This window comes from Guillardia theta (genome assembly GCF_000315625.1).
Source record: "Guillardia theta CCMP2712 unplaced genomic scaffold GUITHscaffold_97, whole genome shotgun sequence".
NCBI lineage: Eukaryota > Cryptophyceae > Pyrenomonadales > Geminigeraceae > Guillardia > Guillardia theta.
The window spans coordinates 15,864-33,411 of record NW_005434577.1 but is presented as its reverse complement, the minus strand read 5'-3'; the positions used below and the strand labels follow the sequence as shown (position 1 = coordinate 33,411).

At 50.8% G+C, this 17,548-nt stretch overlaps 4 protein-coding genes across 4 annotated transcripts; all 4 read left to right on the top strand.

Annotated features, from left to right (window-relative positions):
• Positions 1 to 2,728: 2,728 nt before the first annotated feature.
• On the top strand, positions 2,729 to 3,958 carry GUITHDRAFT_165508 (hypothetical protein). The gene is made up of 4 exons (XM_005824184.1): positions 2,729 to 3,471; positions 3,515 to 3,613; positions 3,710 to 3,769; positions 3,815 to 3,958. Exons 1-4 carry the CDS (start codon positions 2,743 to 2,745, stop codon positions 3,827 to 3,829), a joined length of 903 nt encoding a protein of 300 aa, XP_005824241.1. The 5' UTR covers positions 2,729 to 2,742; the 3' UTR covers positions 3,830 to 3,958.
• A 719-nt stretch (positions 3,959 to 4,677) lies between these two features.
• On the top strand, positions 4,678 to 7,808 carry GUITHDRAFT_145102 (hypothetical protein; the record flags this gene model as incomplete). Its single annotated transcript, XM_005824183.1, has 10 exons — positions 4,678 to 5,880; positions 6,069 to 6,125; positions 6,272 to 6,350; positions 6,471 to 6,612; positions 6,749 to 6,805; positions 6,849 to 6,891; positions 7,264 to 7,355; positions 7,586 to 7,632; positions 7,676 to 7,725; positions 7,794 to 7,808. 10 exons carry the CDS (start codon positions 4,678 to 4,680, stop codon positions 7,806 to 7,808), a joined length of 1,785 nt encoding a protein of 594 aa, XP_005824240.1.
• A 1,873-nt stretch (positions 7,809 to 9,681) lies between these two features.
• GUITHDRAFT_145101 (hypothetical protein) lies at positions 9,682 to 12,632 on the top strand (the record flags this gene model as incomplete). The annotated part of the gene is made up of 16 exons (XM_005824182.1): positions 9,682 to 9,742; positions 9,795 to 9,834; positions 9,881 to 9,966; positions 10,036 to 10,134; positions 10,171 to 10,239; positions 10,444 to 10,541; positions 10,566 to 10,642; positions 10,690 to 10,738; positions 10,897 to 10,945; positions 10,996 to 11,053; positions 11,246 to 11,329; positions 11,503 to 11,577; positions 11,631 to 11,784; positions 11,873 to 11,956; positions 12,288 to 12,388; positions 12,581 to 12,632. The coding sequence occupies 16 exons, from the start codon at positions 9,682 to 9,684 to the stop codon at positions 12,630 to 12,632; spliced, it is 1,236 nt and encodes a 411-aa protein (XP_005824239.1).
• Positions 12,633 to 15,498: 2,866 nt separating this feature from the next.
• On the top strand, positions 15,499 to 16,789 carry GUITHDRAFT_145100 (hypothetical protein; the record flags this gene model as incomplete). The annotated part of the gene is made up of 7 exons (XM_005824181.1): positions 15,499 to 15,522; positions 15,573 to 15,725; positions 15,940 to 15,989; positions 16,216 to 16,309; positions 16,541 to 16,594; positions 16,643 to 16,720; positions 16,760 to 16,789. 7 exons carry the CDS (start codon positions 15,499 to 15,501, stop codon positions 16,787 to 16,789), a joined length of 483 nt encoding a protein of 160 aa, XP_005824238.1.
• Positions 16,790 to 17,548: the final 759 nt, after the last annotated feature.

The window sequence follows — 17,548 nt, the reverse complement described above, 5'->3', positions numbered from 1 at the left end:
ACCTGCTCGGGTGTGTCAAGTCATTTCGAGAAGCTTGCAGAGCAGGAGCTGGAATGGGGGGGGGAGAGAAGGAAGACAGGGAAGGAGATGGAAGAGATGGAGAAGGAAAAATAGGAGAAGCAACAGTAGAGGAGGAGGAGGAGGAGGAGGAGGAGGAGGAGCGGAAGGGTCTGTTTTCACGGTTTCTCATCGTAATGGGAGCAATGGATTCCTCTCTTGAAGCAATCGTCACATACTGACGCCCATCGCTCCCTCCATCCACTCGGATTGCCTGGGAAATGATGAGAAAGAAAGTGCGAGGAGAGAGAAGACAGAAGAGAGGAGAAAGCGGAGGAAGACATGACGAAAGGGAGGGAGAGAGAACACAGGAGGGAGAGTGAAGAGGAGTGAGATAGGGAGAGGGAGAGGGAGAGGGAGAGGGAGAGGAGAGGGAGAGGAGAGGGAGAGGAGAGGGAGAGGAGAGGGAGAGGAGAAGATTGAGAGTCGAAGGGCAAACGAAGGGAAATCTCTCAAAGACAACGATTACTACTCTCACCCGATACGACAGGTAGGATCACATCAGAAGCTATTGATAGTCCTGCCCGCTCCAGCAATGTCTTGTAGTCGGGTATGAACTTGATGAAGCCCTCTATGTGTTCAGTCTTTTGCTTCTTGTCTGGTCTCTGCGAGGTTGAAACTTTTGACCTGTCAGTTAGTGTCAAAACATCTCCTCTTGCAAGCTACTCGCTGTAAACTTTGCTTTCTTGCCCTGCACCTTCTTCGCTTCTCCTCCTGTTGCATCCTCAGCCTTCATCTCAACAGGCTGCTTCCTCTTGGTCGACACTTGTCTCTTGCACCATATGTGAGAAACAAGACACAGACAAGTCAGAACAACACCTGATTGATGCATGAGGAACCTGTTTTAGTATGTCAACACATCAACCAACGTCAAAACAAGAACAGAAGGCAGGGAAATCAGTGAGTGTTGCATCGTTGCACAAAGAAAACCACACCTTGCTTGTCATAGCTGAAGTGAGCAAAAGGATTTTCCATGCTTGCGCATTTCTTCATGTCAACCAACGGCCTCACGTACAGCAGAGGACGTCTGAACATACAAGGTGACACTACCTCTGTCCATACCAGGAGCAACACAATCCTCCAAAGAGGCTGAGGGAAACTGATTATTCCGGGAATCCTAAGGAGCGATCACGGTCAGAGTGGTACCATACCCTGTCTGGTCCCTGACATCGTACCTGCCTGTCTAAGAGTACCGTCTTTTCAGTCACTGACTCCCTCGTTCTGGCTCGACAACCCGATATCGTTCTTCTGCCAACCTCCTACATCCCTTCGTTTCCTTCCCTTCTTCTCTCTCCTCGACTACTTCCATCCCTCCCCTCCCCTCCCCTCCCCTCCCTCGACATCCTGGCAGATCTGGTTGAGTAAATGTTTCCAACAAACTCTAGTAGGCTGGCCGTACCCGGTGACTGCCACCAAACTTTGCGGCAAACTGACACGCCTTTTTGAATCCCTGAGCTGCCCGTAGTGCCGGGCTGGCCCATCGGCATCAGACTCTGACTCGATCCGAGCCGCACTAGACTCAGATCGGACGGCTCAGTCAATCCGCCGGAGTCTGCCCCGCCCTTTACTCAAGGGCTTGAACCGTACTAGTTAAGTCAAAAATCAGTACGAGGACTTGTCGGGGCGAACTTGCAAACACAAGGACGGTACGGTAGTACATGCGCGCATGCAGCAAGCAGGGAAGGACACATGGAGGTGCTGCGTCAGCCGGGCCCGGCCGGGCACCGCCACCGGTGGGCCGGCGTGCCGCGTGACTCAGTGCCCGCCGCCGGCTAGGGCCACAGCCCGGCGGCCAACTTTGACCGTAAAGTAATAATTGCGCATCAGCCACGGAGGGGTGATTGATGTGGATTCTAGGGGTGTGTGGGTACTTCAGACAATGTGTGCCGAGAGGGGGTGGGGGTGGTAGATGAGATGGTGGAGGAATCAAAAGGAGGGGTGTGTTCTGAACAAGGTCTGTCTGTACCCTCCATTTTCGTAACAAATTCAAATCAAAGTACCGGGTGATAAAATATATCACCGGTAATCATTGAATTATGTAGGTAGGGGTAGTCATTGACCTTACCCCGCCAGTTGTCTCTTCGCCGATGGTCCAAATGCTTGAGGCGGGGAGTGGGAGTTCGGCAGCTGCGGGAAAGGGGAGCATGATGGAGAGGAGAGGAGAGATGTACGTAGACAAGTCATGGAGACAGAAGGCATGGCTCGTGTGGGAGATATCAGAGCGGAGAGGATATGTGAATATGGATAAACGTCATGAGTCAAGTTCGAGGGAGAGGAAAGCCGCGGGGACAGGGAGGTGGTAGTTGTGCTGTAGGAAATTGTTTCAAGACGAGAAAGAATGGGCAAGGTTGACAGAGCATACAAGGATATCACTGATATAATTCGAGCTGAAAGTGATTGCGAGTGATTGAAGGGTTTTGGTTAATGCGTAGAGGTTGGATCGACAATGTCCAATGAGGAGGTTTCCACAAAGAAGATCTTTAGAACAGGGAAAGAAAGTTCAGGGAGCCATTTGTTTATATTGTAGGCTCATAGAGGTGAGATGACCAGATCTTCTCTCACACGATGACTTCTTGGGAAACACTGCAATGTTGTAGCGAAGGAGCGTTGAACCAATCTAAATGCCTCGGCCGAGAGTTTGTCTCCGATCTCTGATCCTTTCTTGCTTTGCAGCTTGTCGCCAAAATGCTGCAGGTCAAAAGGATCTACTATCCTTTTGCAGCATTTTCGGTCATGTTCGTAGTAGCAGTGACCCTTGTCAGCCTGTTGCAACGGCCAGACTCTCCCGAGGTCACGTACTTGAAGTCTTCTAGGAGGCAGATGCTATATGGAGAAGACGAATCGTCTTCTTCTCCAAACAGCATCGACTTTGGAGCCGAGTCAGGAGTGACTGAAGGGATCGACGGGGCCAAGGACGACGTCTCCAACATCCGCGACATGGCGGGGGTTCGGGACTTCGACTCGGACCCGGAGAAGGACAAGCTCGAGAAGATCCTCAAGGAGACAATGGCGTTCCAGGAGGAGGAAGAGAGCTTCTACAAGTCCCTGGATGCTGCCACCAAGGTCGACATTCAAGTGAAGCAGGGAACCCCCGGCATGCGGGGCCCGAGGGGCTTCCGAGGACAGATGGGTCCTCAGGGTGCCATGGGACCTCCCGGCATTCCCGGACCCCAGGGCTTCGTGGGCGACAAGGGAGAGGAAGGCCCGCAAGGGCCTCAGGGAGAGCAGGGAGAGCAGGGAGAACAGGGAGCCAAGGGACCCAAGGGCGTGACTGGCCCCCAGGGCCCGATGGGAGATAGGGGGAAGCGAGGAGTGCCAGGGAAGAAGGGCACCACCGGACCTCCCGGCTGGGATGGCCCAGCAGGTCTGCGCGGCAAGGACGGGATGCAAGGGCCGCCGGGACCTCCAGGATCGGTAGGCTGACCGCTCTCCTGCTCTTCTCGCTGACGTCTCGCAGTCCACTCCTGGAAACCCTGGCCCCATGGGCGCGGAGGGCCCGCCGGGATCCCCCGGAACGGATGGCCTCAAGGGCCCTGAGGGAGCGAGAGGACCTTCGGTGTGTCTTGTTGTGCATGCTGTTCTATCGTGCTGACATCTCTTCCTCGTCTCTTCCTCGCTCCTCTTCCTCCTCCTCTTCTCCTCGCTCCTCCAGGGAGCGCCCGGTCAGGACGGACCTCCTGGACCTCCTGGACCTCCCGGCTCTCGTGGAATCGTAAGTGAAATGTGCTGATTGGCTGCTGTGCTAAGCACTGGACAGGACTACATCGCTTAAACATGTTGACTGGGCCCAATCCGTGTTCCTTTCACCTGGTGCTGTCGGCATCGCATGCATCATACTACTTCTTAACAACTACTCTTCACGAGGATTGAACGCTCTTGATAAAAGAAGAAACTTTTTACCACCTATGTGCTTGTGCTCTCGGAAAACCCTAATGCTTCCACAAGATCTTGAGGAGTTGGCAAACTGTGAATCGATCCCCTCCTCTCTCTCCCTCTCCTCCCCTTCCCTCTCTTGTGACGCTCGTATTCCCTCTACTCTCCTCCCCTTCTCTGCACTGCATGCCCGACTGGAGGATACGACTACTCTCTCATACCTGTATTGTGAGGTGGGGTACTACCATCCAGGGGTGATCTTCAATGTGGGTGGTGTTTGGGGTAGGTATTCATTACATTTTTTCATTAGCCAAGTACCGGTAGTCAAAAGGAATCCGTGATACAAGGGTGGGTGATTCCTATCTGGCAGGGGTGGTGATCAAGTCGATCAAGGGAGTCAATGGTGCCAAGGCAGAGCCGGAGATAGAAGAGGCGAGGAGCGAGCGAGAGAGAGAGAGGGAAAGAGAGAGGGAGGAGAGGGAGGAGAGGGAGGAGAGGGAGGAGAGCGGAGGAAGAAGAGGGGAGAAGGGAGGGACGGAGCGGACAGTAGACAGGCTGACAACCGACGGCCAAGGGAGTAAGGATGACGAGGTGCTGGTGAGCATGCAGGAGGAGGCAGAGAAACACGAGCCTTGCACCATGGAGGAAGAACGACAAAGATAGGACGGGCTGATGGATATACCTTAGAGTATAGGAGGGGAACCTGACATTGCTGGAGAGTTTGCAACTGGGTGGAGCGGAAAAGAAATGACCCGCCAGGGAGTTTCGGCAGTGATGCTGGTGTTATGCACGCTATGCTTCATGGGCAGAGGTGAACCGCACGATCCATGGACAGCGCGACACGTTCCAAGGCGCCATGCGGCGTTGAGGCTGGAGAGGCTGAGGGGCGGCTGCTCAGCGAGCACGAGCTCCGCTTCTGATGAAAGCAGCGAGTTTGAGCAGCGAGGATGGGGAGACGTAGAAGGCGAGCAGCAGGATGACATCGCGTATGATATGGAGATCACCTACTGGAAAACCTTCTACGAGGACCTGACAACGACGACCAAGAGCCTCTGCAAGCTTGCGGACAAGCTGCTTGACCATGGCTCTGCCATGATACAGCATGCGATCGCGAGCTCTCAGGCTTCCTTTGACGAGGTCATGAACTTCGCCGGTGAGGCTGAGTGCGATGATATGTCGAACCCGCCAGCGGCCATGATGGAAGAGTTCGAGAAGAAAGTCAAGGAAATGCGGCTGACGTTGACTGTCAACCTGGGGATAGCGATCTTAGCCCTGAAAAAGTTCAAGAAGGCAGACGAGATCCTGCACCAGCTGAACTTCCTACTGAACAGCAAGATCGTCGACGAGCTCCAGGAGTACCTCCAAGGGCTCAAGGAGAAAAAGTCCATCAAGCTGTCCAAGAAGGAGATGAAGAAGAGGGACGATCGGAAGATGGACATGTTGTACATTGACTTCTGTCTGAGCTTGCTCGAGGTTGATAAGGCGGCAGTGCTGGCTCAGGCCAGTGGTATCCAGCTCTCCAAGTCGCTTCATCAGTACGAGAAGGCCTATCGCGTGTTGCAGTCACTTCAAGGTGGGGACCTGCTGGGGCTGCTGAAGTGGTGCAACAAGCATAAAGAGAAGCTCCTGCAGCATGACTCGACCATGATGCTGATCTCTCAGACGCACCTGCAGCAAGTGCAGCAGCTCTGCTACAGGGGCGACCATGCCGCCGCTTGCGACTTCGTCCGCTGGTGGTACGACGAGTTGTCGCAGGATTCCCCAGCATTCCCCCAGCTGCTGCTCAACGATGTCAACATGAGGCGTTTCCCTGTGGATGGTGTGGAGGTTGAGAAGCTGAAGGAGAAGCTGAAGGAGAAGCCTTGGACGGGGATAGCTGAAGCAAGCTCTCTAGCAGTTCGATCAAGCTTCTGGCTCCTCCTCTTCAAGCCTCACTCGGAGTTTGATTGGGTCTCTCCCTCTCTCTGCCCTCCCTCTTTGCCTCCTTCTCTCCCTGCCTCTCTTGTCTGCTTCCCTTTCCTCCCTCTCTCCTCTCCTCGACCCTCTTCATTTCTCCCCTCATACCCTCTTTTCCTCTACCTTCTCTTCTAGCTCTCTCCTAGCTTCTCTCACTCGATCATGAATCAAATCTCATGCAGGCTCGAAGATTGTATGGTGACATTCGATGGACACAACTGCAAGACTCACTCAAGAAGGTGAAGTTTGTCTCTTCCTCTTCCTCTTCCTCTTCCTCTTCCTCTTCCTCTTCTTCTTCCTCGTTCCCATCGTCGTTCTCATACTCCCCCCCGCCTTGCTTTCCTCCTCCTCGTCCTGATCTTGTTTGGTTCTGACTCTTCTCAAGCACGCTTATCTGATCCACGGTGGATGCTCGAGCCAGTCGTACCCTCTCCTCCCCTCCTTGTTCGCCATGGGACTCCTCGGTACCCCTCGCTCCCTCGCTCCCTCGCTCCCTCGCTCCCTCGCTCCCTCGCTCCCTCGCTCCCTCGCTCCCTCGCTCCCTCGCTCCCTCGCTCCCTCGCTCCCTCCTGACATGACGGCAGCTCTCAAGACCAAGAACCAGTATTCTCCCAGCTACGTCAAGCCTCAGGTGGACGAGGAAGATTTCAAACAGCCGGGGAGCAAGGAAGGGAAAGAGAGTAAGGAGGAAAGGGACAAGCTGCGATGTATGGCACCAGTGTCAAGGTGAAGTCTGATGCTGCTTCCCGCCTTCTCCTCGTCTGATCGCACATTGTTGATGCAGGAAGGGTAGGAGGCGAATGATGTAGACCATTGCCATGCTCTCCCTGCTCTCTGATGCCTGATGGGATGCTGGCTGCAGGAACCGAGACCCTCTACATCGTGCCTTCTACCGGATTGCAAAGGATCTTCCCATGATGTCACTCGCACGCGTCTGCTTCTTGTCGCTCATGAGCTTGTAGGGCCGTCTCGAACTCTGTCATGCTCTGCAGTTACACCCGGAAGGTGGGGGAGAAGGAGGAGAGGAGGGATGGGATGGGAGAGTAGGGAAGAGGAGAGAGCGAGAGGAGAGGAGAGGAGAGGAGAGGAGAGGAGAGGAGACGAGAGGAGACGAGAGGAGACGAGGAGAGGAGAGGAGAGTGGAGGAGGAGGACTGGAGAGGAGAGGAGAGGAGACAGGAGAGGAGAGGAGAGGAGAGGAGAGGACTGGAGAGGAGAGGAGAGGAGAGGAGAGGAGAGGAGAGGAGAGGACTGGAGAGGAGAGGACTGGAGAGGAGAGGAGAGGAGAGGAGAGGAGAGGAGAGGAGGAAGGAAAGGGGAGGGGAGGGGAGAGGAGGGGAGAGCAAAAATCTCATTGGAAGTGAATGTGAGCCTTCAGGTTATGGATGAAGACGATCCTCCTTGCGCACTTCCCAACGGCAGGTTGGTCGCCAAGTCAGTGGCGATGAAGATAGCGGATGAGATCTACGGGTGAGGATGAACGGCTAAGATGTTGAACTCTGAAAGATGAATGTCATGTTTGAACTCATGAATGTGAAGTTTGATGTATGGCAGCCAACTTTGATCGATGATGCGAACCTTGATTCATGCTGCTCGTCCCCTGGTGTTGAGAGTGTCTGTCGTCCCTTTCAGCGATGTTGTACTTCGTTCTCACCTTCAGCAATATGTGCAATTGACTCAACCCTGACACTTGTTGACAGGAAAGACTTGTCCCTCTCTACCTGGCTGGACCTCGACTTTGTCATAGGTAAATTTTCACCTCCAACTTCAGCTGAGCTGGGTGCTTGCAGGGGAGTACGAACTTGCACGCCCACCACAGAGCAAATTTAGGATTTGTCAGGTGGGGGAGAGCACGTTTGGTTCTCTTTCTCACGTTGTCGTCTTACATGCGTGCTGTTTGACATCCAGGTCATCGTCACATGAGGCAAGCTGAGAAAAAAAACTTTAATCTATCTGTCCTAACTTGTCTTTAAACAAGATAAGTCTTGTTCGCATGCAAGATGTTGGTTGGAATGCAACCGACTCTGTGCCCGAAGATAACGCTGTTCTCCGCTAGCTTCCTCTTCAGCCAGGCATCGGCCAGTTCCGTGGTCTGCTCAACGAGAATGATCAGAACGATGGGAGCAGGAGAGTCAGTCGCAATTTTGTCAAGTGTCCTCTTGAACCCTCTTCTGTCTCGCTATCACACACCTCCTACATCCTGTCTAACCTCCTGCCCCCTCCCGTACATTCCACCGTCTCTCTCAATTTACATCACAACCATCTTGTCTGTTCATGAAATTGCTATTAATCTCATTGCTGCACAAGTCGATCTCCGTCTCATCTGACCTTCTACGAGCTCTTCAACTCTCATTCGCAACATTGCATATCTTGACGCTTGAAGCGTCTAGTTCTCTCTGTTTGTGTTGCATTCTAAGTTCCAAACGCTCAGCAAATTGTTATCTTCTTGTAACACAACATATTTCAGTGTTTCAATTCCCTCCGTTCTCTTTCTCATCAACTCCCTTACGATCGTTATCTCAGACGGTCACGGTCAACATATAATTTTCCTCCTCTTTTCTCCTCGGAGGCGTATCTTCTTGATTAGCATGAAACATCCTTATCATCTCATCATAGCACATTCATACCTCACCCGTCATATTACTCGCCTCCAAACTTCTATTTCATTCTTACATGATGTCTCACAAAGGCATCCTAATCTCAAATGAAATATATGCTATGTCGTAGATCTTCGATCATCATATGTTCATTCTAATAGTTTCCGTTGCTAAAATCATCCCCATATTCCAAACAACATTCTCGTTGTACCCAAATGCTTCTCGATCGTCTTTCTGTATCTGTCCTTCATCGAGATCCTCAACATCGACTCACCCCTTCAACCTCCTCTTCCTCTTCTTCTCCCTCTTCCTCTCCCTCCTCCTCCTCCTCCTCCTCCTTTGCCTCCCCCCCCTCCTCTTCATCGTACCTGCTGCTTGATCTGGAACATTGCGAACCGTCGCCAACCACCCCTACCCCAGTTTAGAGAGCAATATTTTTCCACCCCCGTCAATGTCATAACCCTACCCACAATACTTAACGTTTTTCTCTAAAATGTACCCCTGATATTCCATCTATACCACCCCACTTTTTCCACTGATTTCTACCCCTACCCCCGTCCAATAACCCCTGCTATCCTACCTTCACCCCTTCATCATAGCTTTCTCCACCCCTTCGTTTTCCTAGAGGGTACTCCCACCCCTTAAAAATGAGTACCCCTACATTTCTACTGTGCAGGACCGGTAACACATGGTCTACCAACATACGCGGCATGCGACTAGTGGATCAAAAATGCTTTCAGGCAGGAGGAATGGAGAGGAGTAGGGGGGGGGGGGGGCAGGAGGATGCAGACGATGAGGAGGGGAGAAGAGGAGGGGAGGGGAGGAGAGGTGGGGAATTTTGAAAAGAAATAGACCATCTTGAAGAAAAGTTATGTCTACCTTAACAGCAATATCTCATACAGCTCAAGTATTGTATCGCATGATCTTCGGCCTTCGAAGTCACACTCAGTACCGTCAAGGAGTCTGATCTCTTTCTTTAGGTTGGACTTTGATGGTTCAGCTCCAAGGCAACTCCGATGCAGCGACATGATCAAACGCGGTGAAGGGCATGATGAGCGTGCACCGCAAGAGATCCGCATGTTGAGCTGCTGCCAAGCGCCCATGGATGAGGGACCGGCATGCTGGCAGTGACTGGCAGGGTATGAAGGATTTCGCCATGCTCGTGGGGCGGGATAGGAGGTGATGAGCGCTACGTGAAGATGCATAGGAGATGTTCGAGCCGAGCAGCAAGACTGTTGTTCTTGCTGTTGTGCATGACAGGTGAGGGATGGTGGTTGTGATGGGAGACAGAGTGACCTGTGTCTGTATTCAGAGGAGTCCCTGTTGTCTCAAGTCCGTTCGGGGTATGGAAGGTGAAGCGTTCTTACAATCATTGGATGTTGAATTGCGAGGGATCAGGAAGAGGAAGTTCTTCCACAACTACCAGAGATCGAGGGAGTTTGACTACCTTGACATGGTCGATGCGAAGAAGAACCGACTGACAGGTGCGCCGAGAAGGAGGAGGGACACTTGTGGCAAGGAGTAGTCTTGCTCATTCACTCGATCTGCGGCAGAGGAGTTGAAGGATGTGAAAGTTTCTTGGAGCACGGTAGAGGAGCTGCGCTCCAACGTCTTCGACATCCCGTCTTTCCGTGAAGGTGGAGGAAGCCTATGTGAGTTTGAAAGTGAATGATGAAGGTTGTCGCCAGGGCAGGGAGAGACGATCAGGAGAGTCCTAGACGGTCAGAGCACGCTCTTCATCTCTGCAACAGGATCAGGTGCAAAAGTTTTCTCAGTCCTGTAGATGCTGCTGCTGCTGCTGCTGCTGCTGCTGCTGCTGCTGCTGCTGCTGCTGCTGCTGCTGCTGCTGCTGCTGCTGCTGCTGCTGCTGCTCCTGCTCCTGCTCCTGCCCCGTGCTGCCCCATGCTGCTGCTGCTTCTCCTGTACCTCGTCCTCTTTCTCGTCCTCTCACGCCATTTCAGGAAAATCCTTGACATATCTCTTGCCGACTGTTGCGATGAAGAACAAGGGGAGCATAACTCTCGTGATTTCGCCTCTGCTTGCTTTGATCAAGGATCAGGTGAGCCGTTGAAGGTATTCAAAGTTGTTGGGGTGCCTGACAAGGAGAGAAAAACAGTTGAAGTCTCTCCCCTACTGCATTCGCGGGGCTTGTCTGAGCAGGTTTGCCGGGGATGGGAGGAGGATGCGCATTTGAAACGTGTGTCTAGTGAGATGAATGAGCTCGAAATCAGCGAAGTGAACAGAGAAGTCGTCAAGGTTCCTTTGTCAGCACGTGCCCGTCTTGGACGTTGACATCCGGACACACGCAGGGTTCAATCGATATCCTCTACATCGCCCCTGAGAGACTTTTCACGGCATCGTTCCTGGTCGATGTTCAGACAGAGTCCGAGGGGAGGTGATTTTTACGTGAGCAGGATCTCATGAAGAACGTCGATCGCATCAATCTTGCGTGCATCGATGAAGGTTTGTGTTGTTGACACCTCTCTTCTCTTCTGCAAGCTCACCGACCTCAGCACATTGCGCGTCGTCGTGGGCTCACCATTTCCGACCGTCTTACCTGAGGCTCGGGAGGTGGATTCTGAAGATGTTCAGATTGTGCAAGATGTGCAGATGGCGTTTGTTGCATGTGATGTTGTTGCTGTCTTTCTCGTGCTCTTGCGCTGTTTGGTTTTCTTGTTGACTTGTTGTCGATGAGTGATTGCTTGGTTGTATGTCATGGGAGGGATGCCAGATTCTTGTCTCTAACATCTGACATGTCTGCAGATTTCTGACTGAGAAGTTGAAAGTGAGATGTATCCTTGGTTTGACAGCCACATCGACTGCCCGAGTTACAAATCAAATCTGCCGGTAGGACAATCATGGTCCTCGTCCTCGTCCTCGTCCTCCTCGTCCTCCTCCTCGTCCTCGTCCTCGTCCTCGTCCTCGTCCTCCTCCTCCTCCTCCTCCTCCTCCTCCTCCTGCCTGTTATTTTGCTGCTGCTGCTCTTATTGATGGTAATGAGTGACCTGGCTCCTTGTCAGACTACTCTTCATTCCGAAAGACGGTGTTGTCTACTCCTCTACCATCAGACCAAATCTTCACGTTTCCGTGCTGAGGTAAGTCGGAGGATTCTTCGTGATTGGAGCGCAAGCATTCACAACATTGTAAGGGTAAATCGGGAGGTCGAGACGTTAGAAACGATCATCTCTTCTCTTCCGATCTTGTTCGAGAATTCCATCACATCCGACATAGTAGAAGGCCAAGAAAAGTCTCCCAGCTTCAGCACCATCTTGTACTGCAGCACTCAAGCTCTGTGTGAGAAGGTAACGAAATTTTGACTCGTGATTGTACCTGTTGCTGGTGCTGGTGCTGGTGCTGGTGCTTGTGTTGATTATCTAAAGATTCTGCTAGCTTGCGACGTCGCTGAAGAAACGAGGCTTCCGCGCACTTCCATATCATGGGGCCATGAAGAATCAAGATCGGAGAGCAAACCAGGTAGGAAGAAGGAAGACTTGTACAGGAAGACGTAAAGAAGAAAGAAGATGATAAGATTGGAGATTTTGCCGACAGAGATCTTTAGGTTGATAATTTACGAGATCCAAAAGGATGGAGATGATTTAAAGGATGATGATGATGATGATGATGATGATGATGATGATGATGATGATGATGATGATGATGATGATGATGATGATGATGATGATGATGATGATGATGATGATGATCAGGAGGAGCAGGAGGAGCAGGAGCAGGAGCAGGAGCAGGAGCAGGAGCAGCAGGAGGAGGAGCAGAAGGATCTTATCGTATTTCACGTCGTATTCAACAGGATGCCTTCTTCTCGAATGAAGTTCAGATCATCGTTGCGACTGTTGCGTTTGGAATGGGAATCAACAAGAAAGATATCCGGGCCGTCATTCACTATAACTCGTGAGAGACGTTGTTCTGGTTTTTACCGTGTGGATTCTTTGTGGGATCTTTGAACGTTATCAAACACAAAGTGTTCTGAGCAGTATTCCTGTGATGATGCAGCATTTATGTGATGATGATGTTTCATGGAAGCCGAATAGTGTCTTTCTTTCTTCTCGATTGTTTGCTCTGATTGTTTTCTCTGTTTTGTAGTCCATCAAGCATCGAGGAGTGGTCGCAGCAGATTGGACGGGCGGGAAGGTGAAGAGAAATTCACAGATGAATCCAGAAGGCAGTTTGAGGATGAAAGAGTTGATATGAGTTTTGGTCTTTTGATGGCAACGTGTAAGAACAGAAACGTCGAATAGAATGAGGAAGGAGAGGAGGCGATAGGAAGCGAGAGGAGAGGAGAGGAATGGGAGGAGAGGAGAGGGGAGGAGAGGGGAGGAGACGGGAGGAAAGGAGAGGAGAGGAGAGGAGGAAGGAAAGGGGAGGGGAGAGGAGGAGAGGAGAGGGGAGGAGAGGGGAGGAGAGGGGAGGAGAGAGAGAGAGAGAGGGAGGGAGGAGAGGGAGGGAGGGAGGAGAGGGGGGAGGAGAGGGGGAGAAGAGGAGAGCAGAGGTTATATTTTGCCAACAATCGTTGGTGATTGCCCTACAGGGATGGCAAACCAAGTTTCTGTTTTACTCTCCTCGACAACGAAGACTTCGTCCGGTGAATGCGAACAACCTGTCGTCCTGCCCTTCCATCATACAAATTGAAATCTTCTCTTCTCACCTGGAAATCGTTCCATCTGTTCCTGATTTCTCTCATTTTTCTACTGAGATCTCTTACTTTCTCGCTGAAATCTCCTCCCTTTTTTCTGAAATTTTCTCCTTTCTCCTTGAAATCTCCTTCTTTCCTCCCTTACCGGCTCGTTTCATGCAGGTCAAGGTCCCTCTCTCACTCTTCAGTCATAGAAGAAAGATCCATCGAGTGAGTTGAAAATTTCAGGCCTCCTGCTGGTGGTGCTGTTGCTGGTGCTGGCGCTGGCGCTGCTGTTGCTGCTGCTGCTGCTGCTGGTGGTGCTGCTGCTGGTGCTGGTGGTGGTGCTGCTGCTGGTGCTGCTGCTGGGCTGCTGCTGTCAACGTTCTCGTCCTGGTCCTTGTCCTCGTTCTCGTCCTCTCACTCCTCTCTCTCTTCTCAGGGGAATCATCCGCGCAATCTTCGAAGGGGGGGGATCTCGAGCGTTTCGGAAGAGGAAGGGAGGAGGAGCGAGACAACCTCCGCACTCCATAGTTCGCCTCTCCCCAGGTACATCCTCGTCCTCGTCCTCCTTCTCACCTTACCAGACCTGTTTCCTCCTCTCTTTTCCTCTCCTCTACTCTCCTCTCCTCTCCTCTCCTCTCCCCTCCTCTCCCCCCTCTCCTCTCCTCCCCATCCCTCTCCTCTCCTCTCCTCTTTGCTTTCTCGTCTCCTTCCCTGTCCTGTCCTGTCCTGTGCTGTCATCCCTTCTATGCGCTATCCCTCCTTTCATCTTTTCTCGCCACCACCTGGAATGCGTGACTTCTGTGTCAGATCTCTGCAGGAGGCTGGAAATTCCTCCGCAGACCGCAGAGACGATCCTTGCATTCTTGGAGATTGTGAGAAGATTAGAAGTTCTGAGACATGAGATGTGTTGAGAGTTGAGATGTGTATAGAGTTGAAATGTGATGGAAGATAAGAAGATGTTTATAGATATGAGATGTGTTGCAAGATAAGAAGGTGTTTGTATAGATGAGATGTTTTGGAAGGTGAGATGTTTATAGCGATCCGATGTGACTAAGAGTTGTGTGTGTTGAGAGTTGAGATGTTTATAGAGATGAAATGTATTGGAAGCTGAAATGTGTCGAGAGATAAGATTTGTTTGACCATGTGATGTGCTTGACTATAAGATGCGTTCGAACATGAGTAATGTCGAACAGGAAGGGTTCATTAGAGTTTTGTATAAAGCTGCAGAGGGGATTCGAATGCACGTTCATGGAGACTTGTCTGTGGTAAGTCAATTTCAAGAACATTTCAACAGTTTTCTGCGTTTTTGATCTGTTTTCTTTCTGCTACATCATTCTTTTTTTCTTTCATGAGATTCAAATCATTTTCTTCAGCATCGTTCGATTGCGAACAATTTTGTTGTCACCTTATCCTATGTGGATTCCTCCTCGTTCTACTCCTTTTGTTCTTGCTTGAGTTTCTGCCACTGCTCCTGCTCCTGCTCTTGCTCCTGCTCTGCTCCTCCTGCTCCTCCTACTCCTCCTACTCCTCCTGCTCCCCCTACCGCCCACTTCTTTTCATCCCAGTCATATCTGAGGTCTTTCCTTTCGTACTTTCTCTGACCCCGGAGCAGTTGAAAGACGATCAATATCTGAAATACATCTTCCGCTATGGAGAGGAGGTCAATATGACAAGTAGTACCTTCAACAATGACAACGAGCGAGTGTGGAAATTTGATTGGGAACAGATTGCTTCGAAGTCAGGTCAGAGGAAAGACGTCTTCTTCTTTATGAACTCCTCATTCTGGTCCTGGTCCTGGTCCTGGTCCTGGTCCTCCTCATCAGAATTTCCATCATCATCATCATCATCATCATCATCATCATCATCATCATCATCATCATCATCATCATCATCATCATCATCATTTTCCTTTCCTCCTCCTCCTCCTGCTCCATCTCTTGGTCGCTCTTGCTGACCTGACATCTTCAACAAAGGAGTTCCGCGGGACGAGCTAGAGGGGCATTGCCGGATGAAGTCAATCCGAGAGGAAATATTTGCTTCATGAAGAGGAGGAGATGTGAAGAATGTTTCAACAGCACGAACAAAACTTTCACTTCGAGGAGAGGGGGAGCGCCTGGATCATTGAGATCAAGATGAGAAATTTAGGTGAAGACTGTGTTACTTTCACTATTGCACATGATGTGAAAACTTCTCTGTGATATGAAACTTCTTCTTGACATGAAAACTTTCTTTGAGATGAAGCTGCTCGTTGATATGAACACGTCACTTTGATTTGAAACCTCTATTTGATCGGACGTGACATGCATCTCTTTGTCCGCATGTTTTCGGTCATCCAGAGAAGCGACACCTGATCTCAAACATCACACAATCGATCAAATCCAAGATGAAGGAGCTTGAAAGGATGCAGGTGTTGAGAAACCAAGTTGAGAGGGAGACGAAGAACCAACTGTGTTGCAGGAGAAACACGTCGACGATCTCTACGAGCTTCTCGACGGCTCGAGTCACAAGATTGACTTCACCTCTCTCTCGAGATTGCAGAACGATCCAACGTTCCTTTCATCTCGGATTGCAAGCGACATCCACAACAAGATTGAGAAATACTTCCTCTCGGTCCGTTTTCGCTCTTCAGAGTAGAGTTGATCAGTGTTTGACTGAGCGCGTCTTGTAAAGGATCGCGATGAAGGGCAGAGTGTACTAGAAAGCTTTCAAGGGGAATACCCAAGATACATGCAAGACCCTCCGTCTTATCAGCAAGTTCGGGAGAGAGTTTACGATGTTGACTTGTCAATCTCATCGCGAACTTTGACGCTGACTTACGTTCCAGTTGATCCAAACCATGGTCCGCTACTCCACCATACGGATAACTCCGTTGATGTGAGAGTGGAGAGGAGGAGGAGGAGCAGGAGCAGGAGGCGGAGAAAGAGGAGGAGGAGGAGGAGGGGGGGGAGGAGGAGGAGGAGGAGGAGAAGGAGGAGGAGGAGTTGGTGGTAGATGATGATGAGGAGGAGGAATGTGAGGGAATGCGAGGAGGAGGAGGAGGAGGAGGATGAAGATGCCGATGAAGATGAGGAGGAGGGAGAGGATTGAGATGTCTGATCAGGATATGTCGAGTGCTTCATGGTATTTCTTCTCCTTCTTGTCGGCGAGACATCGGAGTCTCAATCTTTGCGGAGTATTGGGGAAAGATGTACAATGTGAGGAGAAGATGAAAATGTGTTGCTTCATTGATGAAGATCGTGTTTGTTTCTCGTCTCATCTATGATCTCACCGCTAGTGCACTCATTTTATCTTTCGTCTACATCTCTGTTTTGTGCATGAGTGTGTTTCACCTTTCATCTTGGTTGTATATCGACTTCATTTCATATCATATCTCCTCTTCCATCAGTGTACAATGCCTCTTACATGATGATTGCACTTTCTCTCAGGTCGATTGGAACCTAATTCACATCTGTTCCTCGAAAGTGCTCAATGAGCCAGAGGTGATGAGAACAAAGAACACTACAACAATCCCCTCATTGTCAATGCAGCTGATCAAAGCCTTGAATGGAACAAGATCACTAATGTTGAACGAACAAGCTACAGAGACGAGATTGAAGATGATTCAGGTTGAAGATCATTGAGATAGAATGAGAATGTGTTTGCAGGAGTGCAAGAAACTTGTCTTGTCTTGCTAGTGACAGCCCTGTTTGTTTGGTGACAGCTAAGCTTTCGTACTAAGTGTTGAGAATCTTTCCATGATGTTGTGTATCATATCTTGAGTGGTCGTTCTTGTCGCTGCATTGTTGTGCTCTCCGCATTCACACAGTTGCTCTGACCTTCTTCTTCTTCTTCTTCTTCCCTCCCTCCCTCCCTCCCCCGCCCTCTCTCACTCCCGCTGTCTATCTTTCTGTCTGTTTGTCTATCTGTCGTTCAGAATATCTTTGCAAACACAAGTGAAATGTCGTCGTCCGACGAGCCGATGGGGGTAGGAAGGGAAACAATGTCAGTGATCAACCTTTACCTCCTCCTCCCTCATCTTGTTTCAGTGAACTTTCAATCCCTCCCCTCTATACCGGCGGAAGAAACGGAAATAGCAGGTATCAAACTCTCTCCTCTTTTCTGCTCCTCTTTCCCACTCCACAGCGCTTCTTTATCTCCTGCTCCTCCTCCTTCTCCTCCTCCTTCTCCTCCTCCTCCTCCTGCTGCTCTCCTCCTTTTTCGTTTACTCCTGACCCTCCCTTCTCTTCCTTCCACTCCTCTCGCTTTTCCTCCTCCTCTCCCTTCTCTTCCCTTGCTTCTTGTTTTCTGCCCCGTCAGGGAGGGGCTTGGAATTCAGCGGTGGGAGGAGGAGGGAGAGTCTTTTATCGGCGAGTTCAAAGCAGATTTGCCCGATGGATGCGGCAGGTGAAGGACCGGTTGCTGCTGCTGCTGCTGCTGCTGCTGCTGCTGCTGCT

Bases quoted from the DNA above. Each gene is read 5' to 3' on its own strand.
- GUITHDRAFT_165508 (XM_005824184.1), top strand. From the start codon at position 2,743: ATGCTGCAGGTCAAAAGGATCTACTATCCTTTTGCAGCATTTTCGGTC. The intron at 3,472-3,514 runs GTAGGCTGACCG...GACGTCTCGCAG, and splicing joins CGCCGGGACCTCCAGGATCG to TCCACTCCTGGAAACCCTGG. The intron at 3,614-3,709 runs GTGTGTCTTGTT...TCGCTCCTCCAG, and splicing joins AGGGAGCGAGAGGACCTTCG to GGAGCGCCCGGTCAGGACGG.